Below are 17,838 nucleotides of genomic sequence, written 5' to 3'. Positions count from 1 at the left end.
ACAGGCAACAGAGCATGCACAATGTCGGCACTAGTACAGTGTATATCCACCTTTCGCAGCAATGCAGGCTGCTATTCTCCCATGGAGACGATCGTAGAGGTGCTGGATGTAGTCCTGTGGAACGGCTTGCCATGCCATTTCCACCTGGCGCCTCAGTTGGACCAGCGTTCGTGCTGGACGTGCAGACCGCATGAGACGACGCTTCATCCAGTCCCAAACATGCTCAATGGGGGACAGATCCGGAGATCTTGCTGGCCAGGGTAGTTGACTTACACCTTCTAGAGCACGTTGGGTGGCACGGGATACATGCGGATGTGCATTGTCCTGTTGGAACAGCAAGTTCCCTTGCCGGTTTAGGAATGGTAGAACGATGGGTTCGATGACGGTTTGGATGTACCGTGCACTATTCAGTGTCCCCTCGACGATCACCAGTGGTGTACGGCCAGTGTAGGAGATCGCTCCCAACACCATGATGCCGGGTGTTGGCCCTGTGTGCCTCGGTCGTATGCAGTCCTGATTGTGGCGCTCACCTGCACGGCGCCAAACACGCATACGACCATCATTGACACCAAGGCAGAAGCGACTCTCATCGCTGAAGACGACACGTCTCCATTCGTCCCTCCATTCACGCCTGTCGCGACACCACTGGAGGCGGGCTGCACGATGTTGGGGCGTGAGCGGAAGACGGCCTAACGGTGTGCGGGACCGTAGCCCGGCTTCATGGAGACGGTTGCGAATGGTCCTCGCCAATACCCCAGGAGCAACAGTGTCCCTAATTTGCTGGGAAGTGGCGGTGCGGTCCCCTACGGCACTGCGTAGGATCCTACGGTCTTGGCGTGCATCCGTGCATCGCTGCGGTCCGGTCCCAGGTCGACGGGCACGTGCACCTTCCTCCGACCACTGGCAACAACATCGATGTACTGTGGAGGCCTCACGCCCCACGTGTTGAGCAATTCGGCGGTACGTCCACCCGGCCTCCCGCATGCCCACTATACACCCTCGCTCAAAGTCCGTCAACTGCACATACGGTTCACGTCCACGCTGTCGCGGCGTGGTACCAGTGTTAAAGACTGCGATGGAGCTCCGTATGCCACGGCAAACTGGCTGACACTGACGGCGGCGGTGCAAAAGTGCTGCGCAGCTAGCGCCATTCGACGGCCAACACCGCGGTTCCTGGTGTGTCCGCTGTGCCGTGCGTGTGATCATTGCTTGTACAGCCCTCTCGCAGTGTCCGGAGCAAGTATGGTGGGTCTGACACACCGGTGTCAATGTGTTCTTTTTTCCATTTCCAGGAGTGTATATTAGAGTGGTATAATGAATAAAAACACCCCCCTCTCTTAAACTTCATGTAATCATCTCTGTTGTTTGTTACTTCTCACACTGTCTGTTCCTACATATTTCGATTTTCCTGTATTCATTAAGTTATTTTGTTTTATTGAAGTTGTCTATGTATTCCATATAGACTGTAGTTTCAATTATTAAGGCTTTCTTTTAACTGGTACTCGTATTACTGTCCATGTTTAACACTTCTTGTAGTTGTCTCATCAAATATTGTTTATATTTTACTTGGTTCTTTTATTTAATGCAAACTGTTACATAGCCACAGTTTAGAATATAATGTTAATGTTAAAGTTCAGTACCACCACACTCTCAAAGATTGCATTTACTGTCTGTTCCCTAAAATGCCTGCATTTATTTATTTCTGCTTATCTTACTGATATTGCTTAAGTTCCTTATGTATTCTGTAGTTACACTGGTAATTGTTTCTTCTTTTAATTGGTTTGTATATCACACTCAGCGTTTTATACCTCCTCAGCTTTTTACATATCCTGCTGTAGCCTTGTCAATTACTGATTTTATTTTATTAGTTTTGTTTATTAATAGAAACTGTTATGTAGGCATATTGTTCCTATTTTGTGTTAAAGTTTTTCCCGTCTACTCCATTTTTATACTACTGGCCATTAAAATTGCTACACCACAAAGATGACATGCTACAGACACGAAATTTAACCAACAGGAAAAAGATGCTGTGATATGCAAAATGATTAGCTTTTCAGAGCATTCACACAAGGTTGGCACTGATGGTGACACCTACAATGTGCTAACATGAGGAAAGTTTCCAACCGATTTCTCATACACAAACAGCAGTTGACCGGCGTTGCCTGGTGAAAAGTTGTTGTGATGCCTCGTGTAAGGAGGAGAAATGCGTACCGTCACATTTCCGACTTTGATAAATGTCGGATTGTAGCCTATCGCGACTGCGGTTTATCATATTGTGACATTGCTGCTCGCATTGGTCGAGATCCAATGACTGTTAGCAGAATATGGAATCGGTGGGTTCAGGAGGGTAATATGGAACGCCGTGCTGGATCCCAATGGCCTCGTATCACTAGCAGCCGAGATGACAGACATCTTATCCGCATGGCTGTAACGGATCGTGCAGCCGTGTCCTGATCCCTGAGTCAACAGATGGGGACGTTTGCAAGACAACAACTATCTGCACGAACAGTTCAACGACGTTTGCAGCAGCATGGACTATAAGCTCGGAGACCGTGGCTGCAGTTACCTTTGACGCTGCATCACAGACAGGAGTGCCTGCGATGGTGTACTCAACGACGAACCTGGGTGCACGAATGGCAAAATGTCATTTTTTCGGATGAATCCAGGTTCTGTTTACGGCATCATGATGGTCGCATCCGTGTTTGGTGACATCGCAGTGAACGCACATTGGAAGCGTGTATTCATCATCGCCATACTGGCTTATCACCTGGCGTGATGATACGGGGTGCCATTGGTTACACGTATCGGTCACCTCTTGTTATCATTGACAGCACTATGAACAGTGGATGTTATATTTCAGATGTGTTGTGACCCGTGGCTCTACCCTTCATTCGATCCCTGTGAAACCCTACATTTCAGCAGGGTAATGCACACCTGCATGTTGCAGGTCCTGCACGGGCCTTTATGGATACAGAAAATGTTTGACTGCTGCCCTGGCCAGCACATTCTCCAGATCTCTCACCAATTGAAAACGTCTGGTCAATGGTGGCCAAACAACTGACTCATCACAATGCGCCAGTCACTACTCTTGATGAACTGTGGTGTCTTGTTGAAGATGCATGGGCATCTGTACCTGTACACGCCATCCAAGCTCAGTTTGACTCAATGCCCAGGCGTATCAAGGCCGTTTTACGGCCAGAGGTGATTGTTCTGGGTACTGGTTTCTCAGGATCAATGCACCCAAATTGCGAGAAAATGTAATTACATGTCAGTTGTAGTATAATATATTTGTCCAATGAATACCAGTTTATCACCTGCATTTCTTCTTGGTAGCAATTTTAATGGCCAGTAGTGTATTTATTTACTTCAATTTTTTTCTTCTTGACTGCAGTACCACCACACTGTCAAAGATATTACTTACTATACGTTTCTGCTTCCATCTAAACGTATTACTTATCTTCCAATGTTGTCTGCAAATATTGTAACTTCTTTGGTAACAATACTCGGTAAATGTCTGAGGATGGTCGTGTAAGCCAAAAACCAGTTACACAATAAAAGTAATATTGTGGATCAAAAGCAAACTGGTGCTTTTCATTTATTATAATGTTGCTCTACCAAGTACCAACGAAAGATTCTGTTAACATAATAAAAACTTTGCACACCAGATTCCACTGGGGTAGGTGGTTGCAAGTGCCGCTCTTGCCCCCCACCCCCCTTTGCAGACAACTATAGATGGATTTAAAATGAATAAGCTAAGTTTTTGTAGATTGTCACTTTCACTGATAACACATCAGAATTTTCTCTGATCCCACTTTTGACACTTATACTCCCCATTACAAAATCTGTATAGTTGTAGTATCATATACAGATTTAGCTTAAATGATTCATTGGGTTCAAAGCACTGTGTATTGACAGTGTACAACACACAAAGACAGGTGATACACATAAAGATAGAGACGCTCACCAGTTTTAAAAAGCTTGGCTCATGGCTCACGCATACACTAGATGCCAGGCCTGTGATGGCCTTGTACAGGATGGCGGCAATGCAGGAGAAGAGTTTGTGTGTGTTAGAATATGTGAAGAGTTTGTTGCTTATGAGTGTTCAGCGTGCTTTCATATGCTGCACCTGGCCACCAGACCATTTCGCGTTGGTTTCGCCAGTTTTGTGATACTGGCTGTCCACGTAAAGGTAAAAGCACAGGGGACCGAAGTGTCTTAGAGAAAACAGTGGAGTGTGTGAGAAAGAGCTTTGTGTGCAGTTCACAAAAATGGACTGTTTGTGCAAGCCGTGAATTGAGCATTCCACAGAAAACAGCAGGAATGTTGCCATACCACATGCGATGTGATTTCTTCATATGTGTTTACTTTAAGGACAAAATTTATGTACTCCCCCACAACCAATGCTCACTGTGAGAACTGCAGGAATGCATCACTGCTGCTGATGGATAATAGCCTGTATCCCAACAAGTGTTAACACACACACTCACTCACATGCACCCACCTGTCTCCCTGCACATTGATGAAAACAATCTAGTAAATGTATCGGTAGAGCTGGATAACCGTCTGGAAGTGCACCAGACAAATAAGGGCGCACACACACACAGTGAACATTTGTAGTATGCATCAGAAACTTGGCAACTGTATATATGTTTTCATGTATCACCCATCTTTGCACATTGTATACTTGTAGACAAACAGTACTTTGAAACCTGATGAATCATTTAGGCTAATTCTGTACTTATACGAATTACCAACTAAAGACATTGGATAAATGTTACTAACTTGGAAAACAACAATAGCTAAGGATAGATTGCTGCTCACCACATAGAGAAGGTGTTGAGTTGCAGACAGGTACAATGAAGAAGAATACTAGGAATATTTCTACTTTCAAAACTCTCCTTCAGAAGTAGAAAACTCATACACATTCACACAACAACTCACACACACATGGCCAGTGTCCCTGGGTACTAAGGCTCAGGCCTTTGTATATAATTGTTATTCAATCCTGGATTTTTTGTTATTTTGGCTTGGATTATTCATCATTCTGTATTAACAGTTTTGATAGTTTTTTGTTTGATGGTCTCGATCAATAGAAAATGTACATTTACTTAAGTCTTCCTAGCATTTGCAAAAATGTCCTTAGGTGTTATCCAGTATTCCAGAACAAGAAAATGAAATGCTAATCTTTCATAAAACATGCTTAATTTATGGCAGGAGACAAAGTGATCTTAATGCAATTATGGGCATAACTTAATTGAAATATTCCCTGAGAAGGAATCAATTCAGATTTTTGTTTAGCTTTTATCTATGTATTTTGTCTTGTATAATTATCTCATTACTGAAACTAGTGGGTAATAAATCATGTGAGGGGTGAAGGTAATGGCTCACCACATGGTTCAGTACCTCAATTGTTCCAAATTCAGACAGATCTAAATAAACTCAAGTTTGTTTTACCATGCCACTTTCACTGATGAACTACAGCACTCCAGAATTTTCTCGCTGATCTACATTTGATGCATTCTCCATTACGGATTGAAATTACTGCTAAGCTTTCAGAAAATGTTCCCCCTTGGAGCCAGCAAAGTAAGCTGCATTCGAATATAATCTGCACTCTAAATTTGAAGGAGGTAAAATGAGAAACTCAGTGGAGGAAAATTTTCCACATTACCCATTTATTAACTGTTCACAATAAGAATACTCAGAATCACATTTTTTAATGTTATTATGTAGATAAATCGCACTTCTAATCACAGTCTTTATTGATGTCACTATTAATGTTATTTGTATTTATTTCATCACTGCCAGTAATTTTGTCATTCTTTTCCCAAAGTATGTCAGCCTCATTACCAACCAAGAAGTTGGACATGCATCACTTCTTGAACCCTTTGATGACTGAACCTGGTGATGTGCACCACAGAGAGAGAATCCACTCACATACAAAGCTGACTCTTGGCTTTTTAATCGTGTCAGATGGAGTGACAGCATGATCTCCTAAAAGCCAGTTGGAATAAATTTTTTGGTGAAGGTTGTAACGTTCCCTGGCAAACTCACGTTATAAATTAAAAAAAAAAAAAAACAAGAGTTTATTTGTACTATATACGCCGCTCTGGGCAAGTTGTATATATCGTAATTATTGAACAAAAATATTACTGAATGTGGTGTAAAAGACATTTGTTATTCTCCTTATATTTTTTGTTGTAATATTCCTCTGTATTTAGGATAGGAATTTTTCTCTATTTATTATGTGATTGTAAAATGTGTCAGTATTTGCGATAGCAGAGATATGTTGCCAGAAGAGAATAATATCGTCAATTTGCAAAGAAATGTTAATAGTCAGCAATACTATTTAAGCACAACGCATTATGTATTCTTTGGTCTTCTCTGTTCAGAAGTCATTGCGGTAGGACACTGTGAAAGAGGTTTTTACGAATGGGTAGACTTCTTTTGTCTCTGTCTGGACTTAGCCGCCATTAGACGATGCGTTACGAATTAATGTGAGTTGTATTGTTGTTTGATCTAAATATATTAGAGTTTATCAAAAGTGTGAATTATTTATGTAAATTAGCTTGCCCACGTCATCTATAAAATTTCTTTAAGAATTTTTCAGCATTTTTTAGCGGTGTTGCTGGGCTGTGCCGCGACCAACAATAGCAAACCCGTAAATCGGGAACAGATGCATAAAAATCAATGGTGAATTAAGAAATTGTTCTTCTTTTTCAGTGATCCTGTGGCTGATAAAATTTGAATTAATTATACGTTTGTGCATTCGTAGGCGGATAGCTAATGTTAGTTAACATTGAAATTTAAACAGTTTGGTTCTTTCAAAATATCTTAAATGTGTAATGAAGTAGGTTTGATCAGTGATAAATGTCGGCTTGGCAATAATTAAAACATTTTCTGCTAATAGAGGTAATCTTGTGTTCTATGGCTAGTGCCGGGATAAAATTCAGTAAAAATATTTAACAAAAAATCCACTGCATCAGGAAAGTGTATGCCAAGGCCGAATGATTTAAAGGACCCAATTCTCAACCTAATATTCTTAACCAGTTCATATGAGTTCACGTAAATATTATTTTTTCTTTAAATGAACGTAATAATTAAGTAAGTAAAAATTTTTTATTACCACACGAAAATAAGAGAGTGGTTCTACAACAAAGTTCGCACGAAAGAAAATTAACTTAAAAACAACAGATAAATTTTATTATTCTTCTTTAACGAAATTTCAAATCAATCCCATTCATTACGACCGATTTCGTTAAAAGGTTTAAATGGTTTGGTTACGACGACTTCAAATACCTGCAGTTTTGAAGTCATATATACAATTATAATGCCTAGGTCTGTCTTTAGTACAGTAACTGTATTCTTTACTTCAGTTTGTGGTGAATTTTAAATGCATCTAACACTTGCATAACTCTCTTAGTGAGCAGTTCACTAGGTCTGTGATTCCAAACAGTAACTAGCTAGCCCATCATTAACTCTTTTATCATCCAGCCAGTTTCCTGGCAGTGAATCACTAACCCTGGGCAACTTTGTATATCTATCTTCAGTCTCAGATGGAGAGTGGGACAACAGCTGATCAGAGTATGAGGATTAACGGTAATGTCTTTTCAGTGTTTCCTGACTGGTAAAAGTGATAAGAATGCTTCCACATTTAGATTTTGTGCCCCTGGAAGTTGATCAGTTTTTTGGTAAAGCCTTTTGACAATCTCTATGTTAGTGAAGTATTTAATTGGATAGAGAGTTTACTTCTATGTGTTAATCTGCAACACCAGTTTATGAACTTTTAAATGCAGCCATCTTTACATATGATTGTATAATATGAATATAAAACAACTTGTTGCACATCTTTATGATTAGTCAAATTATCCATGGAACATAAAACTAACAATACTCCCATGGAATCCTGTTTCTGGAATGTGTAAGGTTTTCACAGTTTTCAAGGTCTTTAACTGGATTATTTATCAGGAGATAGCTATTTCATCTTTCTTTTAGCATATATGAAGAATAGAACCTTAACTTCAAACTCAGGTCATTTCCCAGCTTTTGTCCTTCTGTAGGATTTACTTGTTCAACAGCAGTTTGCAGCTTGTTCTCTAATTCTGTCCAATGTTACACATTAAATTAATCCAAACCATACTTTTTGACAGCTTCTCTGTTAGATGTATTCTTCAGACAATGGATAACCATGAGTTTGAAATTTGTACCAAAAATACACGAAATTTCAAGGTTTGTTGTTGATTTTCTGGTTACTTTCCCTTTCATTGGTGAAGACTAAATTTTTCTTTTTAGTTAGAGAAATATTGTGCCTGTCCTGTCGTATAAAACTGTTGAACTATGAGCACAACAATATTAATTAAGAAAATAAATTTTAACAGTCAAAAATGGTTACATAGTTACCTTATATACAACAGTTAACATCCAGACATGGCAGTATTGTTATTACATTTCAAACTAAGGAACTACAGGTGTTGGATTAGAAAGGAAGGGGATAATAACAGAACAGGGAGTGGGTGTACATAAGTCGAGTACAGTGGGAGACAAAACTGATTACTCATAATAATAGAACATATTATATTTACAACTGAAACTTAAAATATTAATGACTTTAACAATACTCACATTTTACTTCTTAATTGATGAAATAATTACTGGACTTTTAGCTTTGCTAACATTTACATTACAGCATTATTTACTTTTGAGTGGCAAGTATGGCTTCATCACAAGTTAGGCATGATTTAGTAAATACAGTAGCGTTTACATAGCTATCAACTAGTTCTTGTGTACCTAACACGATATATTTGCAATTAATGATGATATTTCAACAAGTAGTTAACATAAATGAAGTAACAAATAACATGAATTGCATATATCTAAACAAAAGAGAATGGATCAGGTGATTTACTATATGTGGTATCAGTCACTTCAATATAGTGTCTCTTGGTCTGCCACATTGCGTGGCGTCAACTATGAAAAGTAACGAATCATGTGTATATGGGGTGTGGATGGTAGAGAGGTGATGATGAAAGTGGCTCACATCCAAGATACAGGAAGTTAAGCTGCAGGAAATGGTTTTGTGGAGGTATTGGTTTAATGAGAGCAGCAATTCTTTCTAAGGGACACATTAACAAAGTACAATGGGGCAGCTATGGTGGTTAAAAAGAGGTTATGTATGATGGTGGTGGCTGAAGTGAGGAGGGAGATGAATTAGGTGGGGTAGATTCTGGGAAGAGCCTAGACATTTGCATAGAAAGTGGAAGTTGTGTTGGCTTCTGAGATGGTATCACTGTGGCCAGGCTTATAGGTTGTAGTCAGACAGATGGCAGAGGTTTTGTCAGTACCCACTGTGATTCATTGATGAGCATTTATTTGCAGGAAGGATGTTTTAATAAACGACTGTTTCAAGAATGGGGATGGTAATGGTTTTCTCTGCTGACAGATGTGGGGTATTACGAAGGAACGTAGGGAGGGAAGGTAAGGTCAGGTTGGTGGTAAGGAATTCCTGAAAGGCAACAGGGAGTGGTTGGGTGGAAGGCAGTCATTGGTGGGTGGAGGTATGAACTGGAAGAGGAAATGTTCCATGCTAGATCTTCATCTGTCTTGGTAAATTGTGGACACATCCAACACATTTAAAAATTTGTTTGGAGCTGAACGTGAAGCCTTTGGAAAGGACAAACTTTTCTGTGATTAAGTCTCTTGGTGAATCAGTTAACAAAGTGTTTTGGTTTCTTTGGATTCTGGGGATGTTGATAATAAGTTCAGAGGGATGTGATGATATTTTGAGTACTCTTCCAGTTGTTGAGAACAAATTCATAGTACTTAGGACAAGCAATGCATAGTAACTCATTCATATCATTTATGTTTCAGGTGGATGAGCAAATGTTGAACATTCAGAATAAGAATAGCAGCTATTTTGCCGAGTGGATCCCTAACAATGTTAAAACTGCAGTTTGTGATATACCACCTCGGGGACTAAAAATGTCTGCAACATTTATTGGAAATTCTACTGCCATTCAGGAACTTTTCAAACGTGTGGGAGAGCAGTTTTCAACTATGTTCAAACGGAAGGCTTTCCTCCACTGGTACACAGGTGAAGGAATGGATGAGATGGAGTTTTCAGAGGCTGAATCAAATATGAATGACCTCATCAGCGAGTATCAGCAGTACCAAGAGGCAACAGTAGAGGAGGATGCAGAATTTGATGAAGATGATGAGGCAGAAGCAGATGCAGGATTGGTTGAAGATGAGTGATTTCCATTGTCGCATGGCCTATGTACTTTTTCTACAAACCTAAAATATCATATATTCATATAAATCTCCTTTTGATATGTATATATGAGTTTTGATTAAATAAATATACCAAAAAATGATAAATTAATTCATTATTATTTTATTGTTACTTTTGCCTGATGATCCATTTTAACCTGTAATATGAAGGGATGACAAATTACTCCTACATGGCAAAAATTTTTGTTTTGTAGGTCAGAAAATTGCAAGTGGAGAATCTGATATATCAAGTTTGGGTTTGGTTGGAGCTGTCAGCATGGCAAAAATAGAACACGAAGTTGCATTCTTCTAGTTCAGATTCAGATTCTTTATTGGTCATTCAGCATTATTACATGCAATATACTTTGTCAATTCACTTACCCTATTAATTTTACAAAACAAATTTTTACATATTTAAGTTGATATTGGGCATTTCTAAAAATTCTTCTAATGAATAGAATGGATTAGTTAACAAGAAGTTATGTACATTTTCTTGAAATAATTTGTTAGGCTTAATTGACGCATTTTTAGACAGTTTGTTATATATTTTAATTGCCGTATACTTATGACTATTGTTAGTTTTAGTTAATCTATTTTGTGGCAACAGCAGAGTAGTACAGGTTCTTGTTAGTAGTCATGCCTTTGATTTGTTACACTTAAATTAGGTAGTTCAGCAAGTATGTAGTTAATGCTGTCAAGAATACATAAATTAATAATTGTTAAAATTCTATGTTTATTGAACAATGGTTTACAATGTGTTCTATTATCTACCTTAGCCATTACTCTGATTGCCTTCTTCTGGATCACCATAATTTCATTTATTTTTCTGCTGTTTCTCCAGGGTATTAACCCATACCTTAAAACAGACTGAAAAAGGCAAAGTATGCTGTCCTTATGTACTCAAGTGACACACAACGATTCAGTCTCTTCAACAAATATATAACTCTTGACAACCTAACCACTAATGTGATAAACATGAGAGTTCCATGTTAGACTGTTGTCAAGTATGATAGCTAAAAACTTTGCCTTTTGTTTTTCTATTTTTGTAGTCTTTAATAGACTGAACCACATATTCTGAGTCTTTTCCTCATTAAATAGTAGACTATTTGGATTAAACCATGATGTTGCATTTTCTTTTGCCAATTTCATGTCACTTTACAAGGTTATCGAGTACATGGTTTACAGATAGAAAAGTTGTATCATCTGCATATACATATATGTCTTTACATCTGTATTTCCTGGTAAGTCATTTATGTGTACAAGGAAAAGAAGTGGTCCAAATTTAGATCCCTGTGGCACTCCATGTTGAACCTCGAGTCTGTTTGACAGATGACTTCTTGAACTCACCACCTAGTAGTGGTTCTTCTAGTACTGATGGGACAACTGACTGGTTTTAATAGCTGACTGGCCAATCCATGAAACTGATCTCTGTGGCCGTATTGGCTATAGTTAGTTTCATGTTCTGTGGGTCATTTGGTCATTTACACAATTAATTGAAATGATGTGGAATGTCATTTTACATTCCCATTACACATGTAAATATAACTACATGCTGATAATCTACAGCTGTTTTTTTTTAAATCTTTTGCAAGGTGTAGTGTTGCTCTTGGGGGGCAAAAAGAAAAAGAATTGTTATTTTTTTTCTTTAAATTGTGGAAAAAGTGGATATTTTGGTGGGCCACTTGGCAACAGAATCAGGGATTGATTACGCTATTATAATAACGTACGTTGAGCATTAAATACCTGAATAAGAGAAACATTATCATTTCTGTGCATTTTTATAGTCACGATGTAGTCATATCCGGAACAACACTAAGGGACCAGAAGATTTATGGACACAAAATAATTATCAATTGAGTGAATGAGGAGATGGAAATCATCAAGGTTAATTTACTAAAATAAGCACACTTATCTGTAACACACTTTTTTTAATGCTACGTACCTTTTCATATTAAATTACAATATGTGACCATTGTGGTTAAATACTTTATACATAACAGTCAAAATGTCCTCTTGATGCTGTCTGTTCGTAATCAGTTACAAGAAACTACATGTTTTCTGATTGAAAAAAAAATTCACTCAATATTTTCACATAAAATATAAAATACAGTTGCGGAACGCAGCAAGTTGTGATAAACCTTTTGCATTTCCTTTATGTTTTCGTCTTCCTTAAAGGCAAAGAGAGAAGATGAAGCGGTAGCCCATCATAGAGCCTATGCCTACCGTCATGTATTTTTTGACTTTCAGTTGTTAATAAACAGAGGATTTTTTCTGGTACCGGTAGGAGGAAGGAGGGATTCGCGCTCAGCTAGTGAAAGAGTGAGAAGCACGTCAATTTTTTAGCGAGTAATTGTAGACCGCCATTTTGGGGTCGCTATGAATAAGTGAGGAGTGTGGATTTCATATGTGCACCGTTTAGAAAAATACAGTATTGTTTTATTAACAGAAAGGTCGTGTGAGTTGTTATTTCAAATAGTACAATAATTACAATAACTGAAGCCCATCTGTGTACTTTGGAAAATTACGAAGATCCGATAAGCTTAATAGGAACACGGTCAAGACTTCAAAGGTGAATGCGGCGACCAAACGTAGTATTATAAAGAATGGTAAGCACAAATCTACAGCGGAGAAAGAAACTACTCCGCCATGCAAAATAATATGAACTAATACGGACTTATTTCCAGGCATAGCTCAGCTTATTGTGCTTGTCATTCACGCCGAAAATTAATCTCATTAATTCAATACATTTTAAAAAGCCACACATTTTATTATCATCTATTCCATTATTTTATTATACTATAAAGTCCTCGTCCGCCTTTCATGGGATACAAACAGTAAAAGGTGAGGCGCCAAAAGTCTCATTTGTCTTGAAACAACAGAATTCTTTTTATACCATTAATCGATACAGGCAACGCGCAAGAACAGCAAAGATAAAGAATAATAGACTCTGTCGCTGCTATGCGATGGTTCATCTCTTATACTTTACAATTGTCCGATAACTTTAGGCCATCAGGCGTTTACTATTGAGCGTATATTAATGTTTATGAGGCGAAAATTACTAATATTACAAAGGAATATTTGTCACCGGCCATTAAATTCCTTTGAATTTCTTCATTGTAGTCTCAGAATATGAAGTATCTTTTTAGATATGATATATTACATTGCATTTATTTGGGGTTCACTTTTCATCCAGTCATCCGATTTCTTCTGTTACTGTGCCATTGAGTGTTTTGACACTTTGTTCCATAAACAAACTTAAAACATTAAAATGGATGGAAAGCTAAACTAAAATCTACTTATTGTCCTCAATAAAATTCAAATATTGGAATGACGGTAGCAGTGCTGACAGACGATAATAAAATGTAGCTAAAAATAATAATGCCAAAACGATCAAATGTTTCCACTCAGAACAGAATGCACCGAAGATCCGGGGATGCCAACTTGGTTGCAGACTTGTTTACATTGATGGCTAGAGATAGATTTAACTGTGAAACTGAAGTACCAATGCATAAATGTGTATAATTCTTCATGGCCATGAATACTACAGGTGCTACTTTTCAGAGACAGTCAGATGTAAATATGTTTGTGCGCATGGGCATAGCCAGTAATGTAATTTTCTGCACAATATATTTACCTTTCACTCAGATAAGCGGTAAGTGTTATAAGTGCTAGATTTAAATGGTTTTTAATTAATGATCATCACACGTGTTCAATAAAACAGTGTAATCAGTCACTAGTATTTGCCAATGCGCCTTTCTTCTTCATAACACGTGAGAGAACATTCATGGCCAACTTTGTACCCCCTATGATACATCACCTTAATTATGTAATTTTCCTTTGTTAAAAATATGGTTTTCATTGTTATTTTGAATGATTACAACATTCAAATACAATTTCAGTCATGCTCATAAAATGTGTAGTTTCAAGACTTGGTCACACGATCGAAAATGCTCTGTTATTTGCTGAAGCTCCGGTGATGTCACACACTAGGAGTAAGACAAAGCTATACATGTGTTACAAGAATTTTAGCTGAAGTTACTAGTGTTTTTTCTGTATGTTTTCTGCAAAGTTTAATTATTTAGTGATGCAGGGAATTTGGAACTTTATTATTTGCTCAGACTGTGCTGAAAAGATTTTCCATGGCATTTTTTGAAAGCCTGCACAATAAAAAGATCAAAACGAAACCGAAAAAAAGTTGTTATTTTCTTAGCAAATCATTATATTTTTTGCGAGACAGAACATTTCATTTTCATTTTTTTATTTCATTTTATTATCTTCCTGTATATCATTTACATGATGTAGGAATTGTCACAACAAAGTTATCACACTAGTACAAGTACTACAGACATAATAATAGAATATCACTTTCAAGGCATTTTTTAAAAGTACAAGTTTAGACATACAAATTAAAATTTTCGGCAATAAATTTACACACAATCAAAGTACTCATCAACGTCATACAAAGTTTTGCTTAAAAGGTAATTTTTAAGTTCAGTCTTAAATTTTACTTCATCTATTATTGCCTTCATGTACACTAGGGCATCGAGATGATGGCTCTGTTTTCTCAAAAGATCCCAGAATACCAGCTTTTTTATTCATTTACTCGTGTCCATATTCGGCAATTTACAAACAATATAAAAACTTCTATATTGGTGGAAATTACTGTAAGGGCTGGTTTTGAAAAAAACCTATCAGATGTGTTCTGGTGGTGGAAAGATTTGCCGCTGGAATATCTTCCAACATTGCCCAGTGTACGCTCGATCGTTTGGTTAATATCAGCTTTAAAGGTAACTTTAAGGAACTGATGAAATTTCATGGCAAAGAACGTGGAGATACTGAATTACGGCGCATATGAGGTGTATACGCGGAGAAGGAAAAAAATTCCCAGATTTCCCGGTTAAAAATACACTTTCTCCCGGTTGAAAACACTTTTTCCGTCTTAAGTGACAGTATATTTTCTGTCGCAACTGCAAAACTTATAAATCCTTTGAATGGTTATGGTTTTAGACATGGGCGTAGAATTTCCCGGCACTTTAGACATGTACGCTGAGTATTTTCGTATTACGAAAGTATACATTGGAATTCCACCAAAAACCGCATGTTACTTTCCGAATCATTGAAATCGAAATTGCGATGCGCTTTCTTAAGCCAGTCATAGCTCCTGTCACGTCATCTCATCAGCCGATGACAGCGAATATTCAGAGCATAGGATTCGTGATGTAGTCTGCCAACAGCAACATCATTGTTACGTAGCGGTAACACACAAGTCAATAGTTTAAATTAATATACACAGTGTTGCTACAAGAAAAGCAAAGCTTTCATGTATAATATTCGTCTCTAAGGTTAATAAGCTGCAAGAGAAGCTAATATTTTGCATATAATGTTTTTGTGCGTGTTACACTTTAAGATATATCACACAAATGTGATAGTAAAATTTATAATAATGACATAAATGTCTGGACTTAAGGGTTCGGAATTCATCTAAATGGCTCGCCATGAAAGAATTGATTTTTAAATGTGAGTCAAACGCTCTGTGATTTAAGAAATTCATGATACATTCTCGCGCACAGTTCAACTTACGTAAAAGGTTATTTACTTTGAAAGTAACGCTTTTCAAACCAGCATTCGCAACATTTTTCCACGACCTGTTAGAAATAGGTTCGTTTCAGCAGTTACCAGAGAGCGCCAGGTAACAGGCGACACCCTGCTTGCGCAGCTACCATGACGTAGGTAGCCCGTATATACATACAAGTAAAACATTAAAAGATCTTACAGTATGTCGTAAAAGCAGCAAGACATCACAGGATACTCCATGAACATCAGAATTTCGTGAACCATACTAAAATGTCCACATTTAAACTGCAACTTAAAGTGCACATTCATGTGTACAAATTCGACCTGATATTAAGCTTTTCAGTGTGATTTTCGGTGTGTAAATTTTCTTGGAGCACCAGTACTGTATTATATGATTTTTGGTTCTTTATTATGGCATAATGCCATATGTGCTTGAAGATGAAAACGTGCACTTGAAATGCAGCGAACAGTACAGTGGAATTAAACATTTCGTTTAAAATACATTGATTGCCTCTGCAGAAAAGGTTAGTAAAAGCCAAATTTCTTTAGCAAACAGACAAAAATAACTTCATTGTTCTGCAAGGCGATTAATGCTTCACTGCCAGAAAGGTGAAAACATGATAAAACCTGAAACAAATAACGTATTTTAGCCTTCCGTAATAATATGAATGTATTTTAATTCACTTGATAACTCCCGGCCACAGATATCCGTTTTGTTTTAATTTGGCGTGAGAGTAAACGAAGGGGAAACAGCAAAATCACCGAACGTAAACACAGGTCACGTGGAGACTACCCACTATAACTCAGGCTGCTCTGCGCATCAGCCCCGGATCTACGATATTTGCGAACCGGGTCAATGCTAAAAAAAATCGAATTTTCAAAAATATGTGCATCTTGTAGCGCATATATTTCTGAAAAGTCTGAAACATAAAACATATGTTTTCGAGAAAATGCAAGGCATGTTATTTGGTCTTAAGTGTGCCAAAGTGCAGTTCCACGCCTCTTCATACAGCATTCTTCTATCGCACGTCACAATAATTCGCTCTGTGGAATTGAAACGTGTATATTTTGTAATCGATGCCATCAAACTATATTCAGGACATTGGGGAACAGTGGAAATTCAAATGTCCTGTTGTGCCTCTCCTGCTCCCAGTCGGCCGGTTTGACAGCCTGCCACCCTTTCTTCTTTTTTTTTTCTTTTTCTTTTTTTTTTAATATCTCGTCATTAACAGCGGGTGCTATTATTTGTAATCGGGAGAACAAGAAAATTTGCCTATTAGCTAATAACTTGCAGTTTTGTGTGACATAAAATTAAATATAGGATACATAAAACCAATATAGACACGAGACAAGAAAGAAAGTACACATTTCTTCAATCCTGAGCTCCTAGAATTTTTTTTTCTCTGATCTTGCTACAGCTTTACATGGCGTGCGTTCCTTTCTGGGAAAGAATCCACCACCTCACCAAAGATCGGCAAACATTTTGCTACATGAAAAATCGGAATTTCGTTATCTAATACTGAAAAAGCTGTTAATACGAATAACACCCAAGACTGGTGTGGTTTCTCGATCTGATCACGTCTATTTTGTCACTGTCTGCTAGATAAAACAAAATAGGCCTTTCTAATATTGCAGTAATTTTGTATCACACACCAAACAAGCGAGACTGTTTCGGCACAAATTGTCATTTTTATAACACGACAGAATATAATTCACGAAGTACCAATATCAAATCGCTATTAGGCCTACTACAGGCAAAAAGCTTTATGTTAGGAAACAGTTTCACATTTCATTCATACGCACCAGTTCTCAAGCATGAGATCGAAAAGTAGCATTACGAAATTCTTATATAAATTTGGAATCGTCTTATTCTTCCATAATTCATTCAGAAATCAACTTAAAATGTGTTCAAAAATGTTAAAAAACCAACAGGGGTGCATTTCAAAATCATATGAATGATCGATGGATCAACATGCGCTGGATGCTAGGCACTTTATGAAC

At 37.8% G+C, this 17,838-nt stretch overlaps 1 protein-coding gene across 1 annotated transcript in view; it reads left to right on the top strand.

Moving 5' to 3' along the window:
* LOC126483604 (tubulin beta chain-like) overlaps positions 1–10,277 on the top strand; it is an 85,966-nt gene extending 75,689 nt beyond the window's left edge. Inside the window, exon 6 of the mRNA XM_050106639.1 lies at positions 9,865–10,277. Coding sequence (XP_049962596.1) covers positions 9,865–10,248 — 384 coding nt within the window. The 3' untranslated portion in view covers positions 10,249–10,277. The remainder of the gene's footprint in view (positions 1–9,864) is intronic.
* The last annotated feature ends 7,561 nt before the right edge of the window (positions 10,278–17,838 follow it).

Source organism: Schistocerca serialis, chromosome 6 (genome assembly GCF_023864345.2).
Source record: "Schistocerca serialis cubense isolate TAMUIC-IGC-003099 chromosome 6, iqSchSeri2.2, whole genome shotgun sequence".
Classification (NCBI taxonomy): Eukaryota; Metazoa; Arthropoda; class Insecta; order Orthoptera; family Acrididae; genus Schistocerca; species Schistocerca serialis.
Note: the sequence above shows the minus strand (reverse complement) of the source record. Positions and strands in the feature narration are given on the sequence as shown.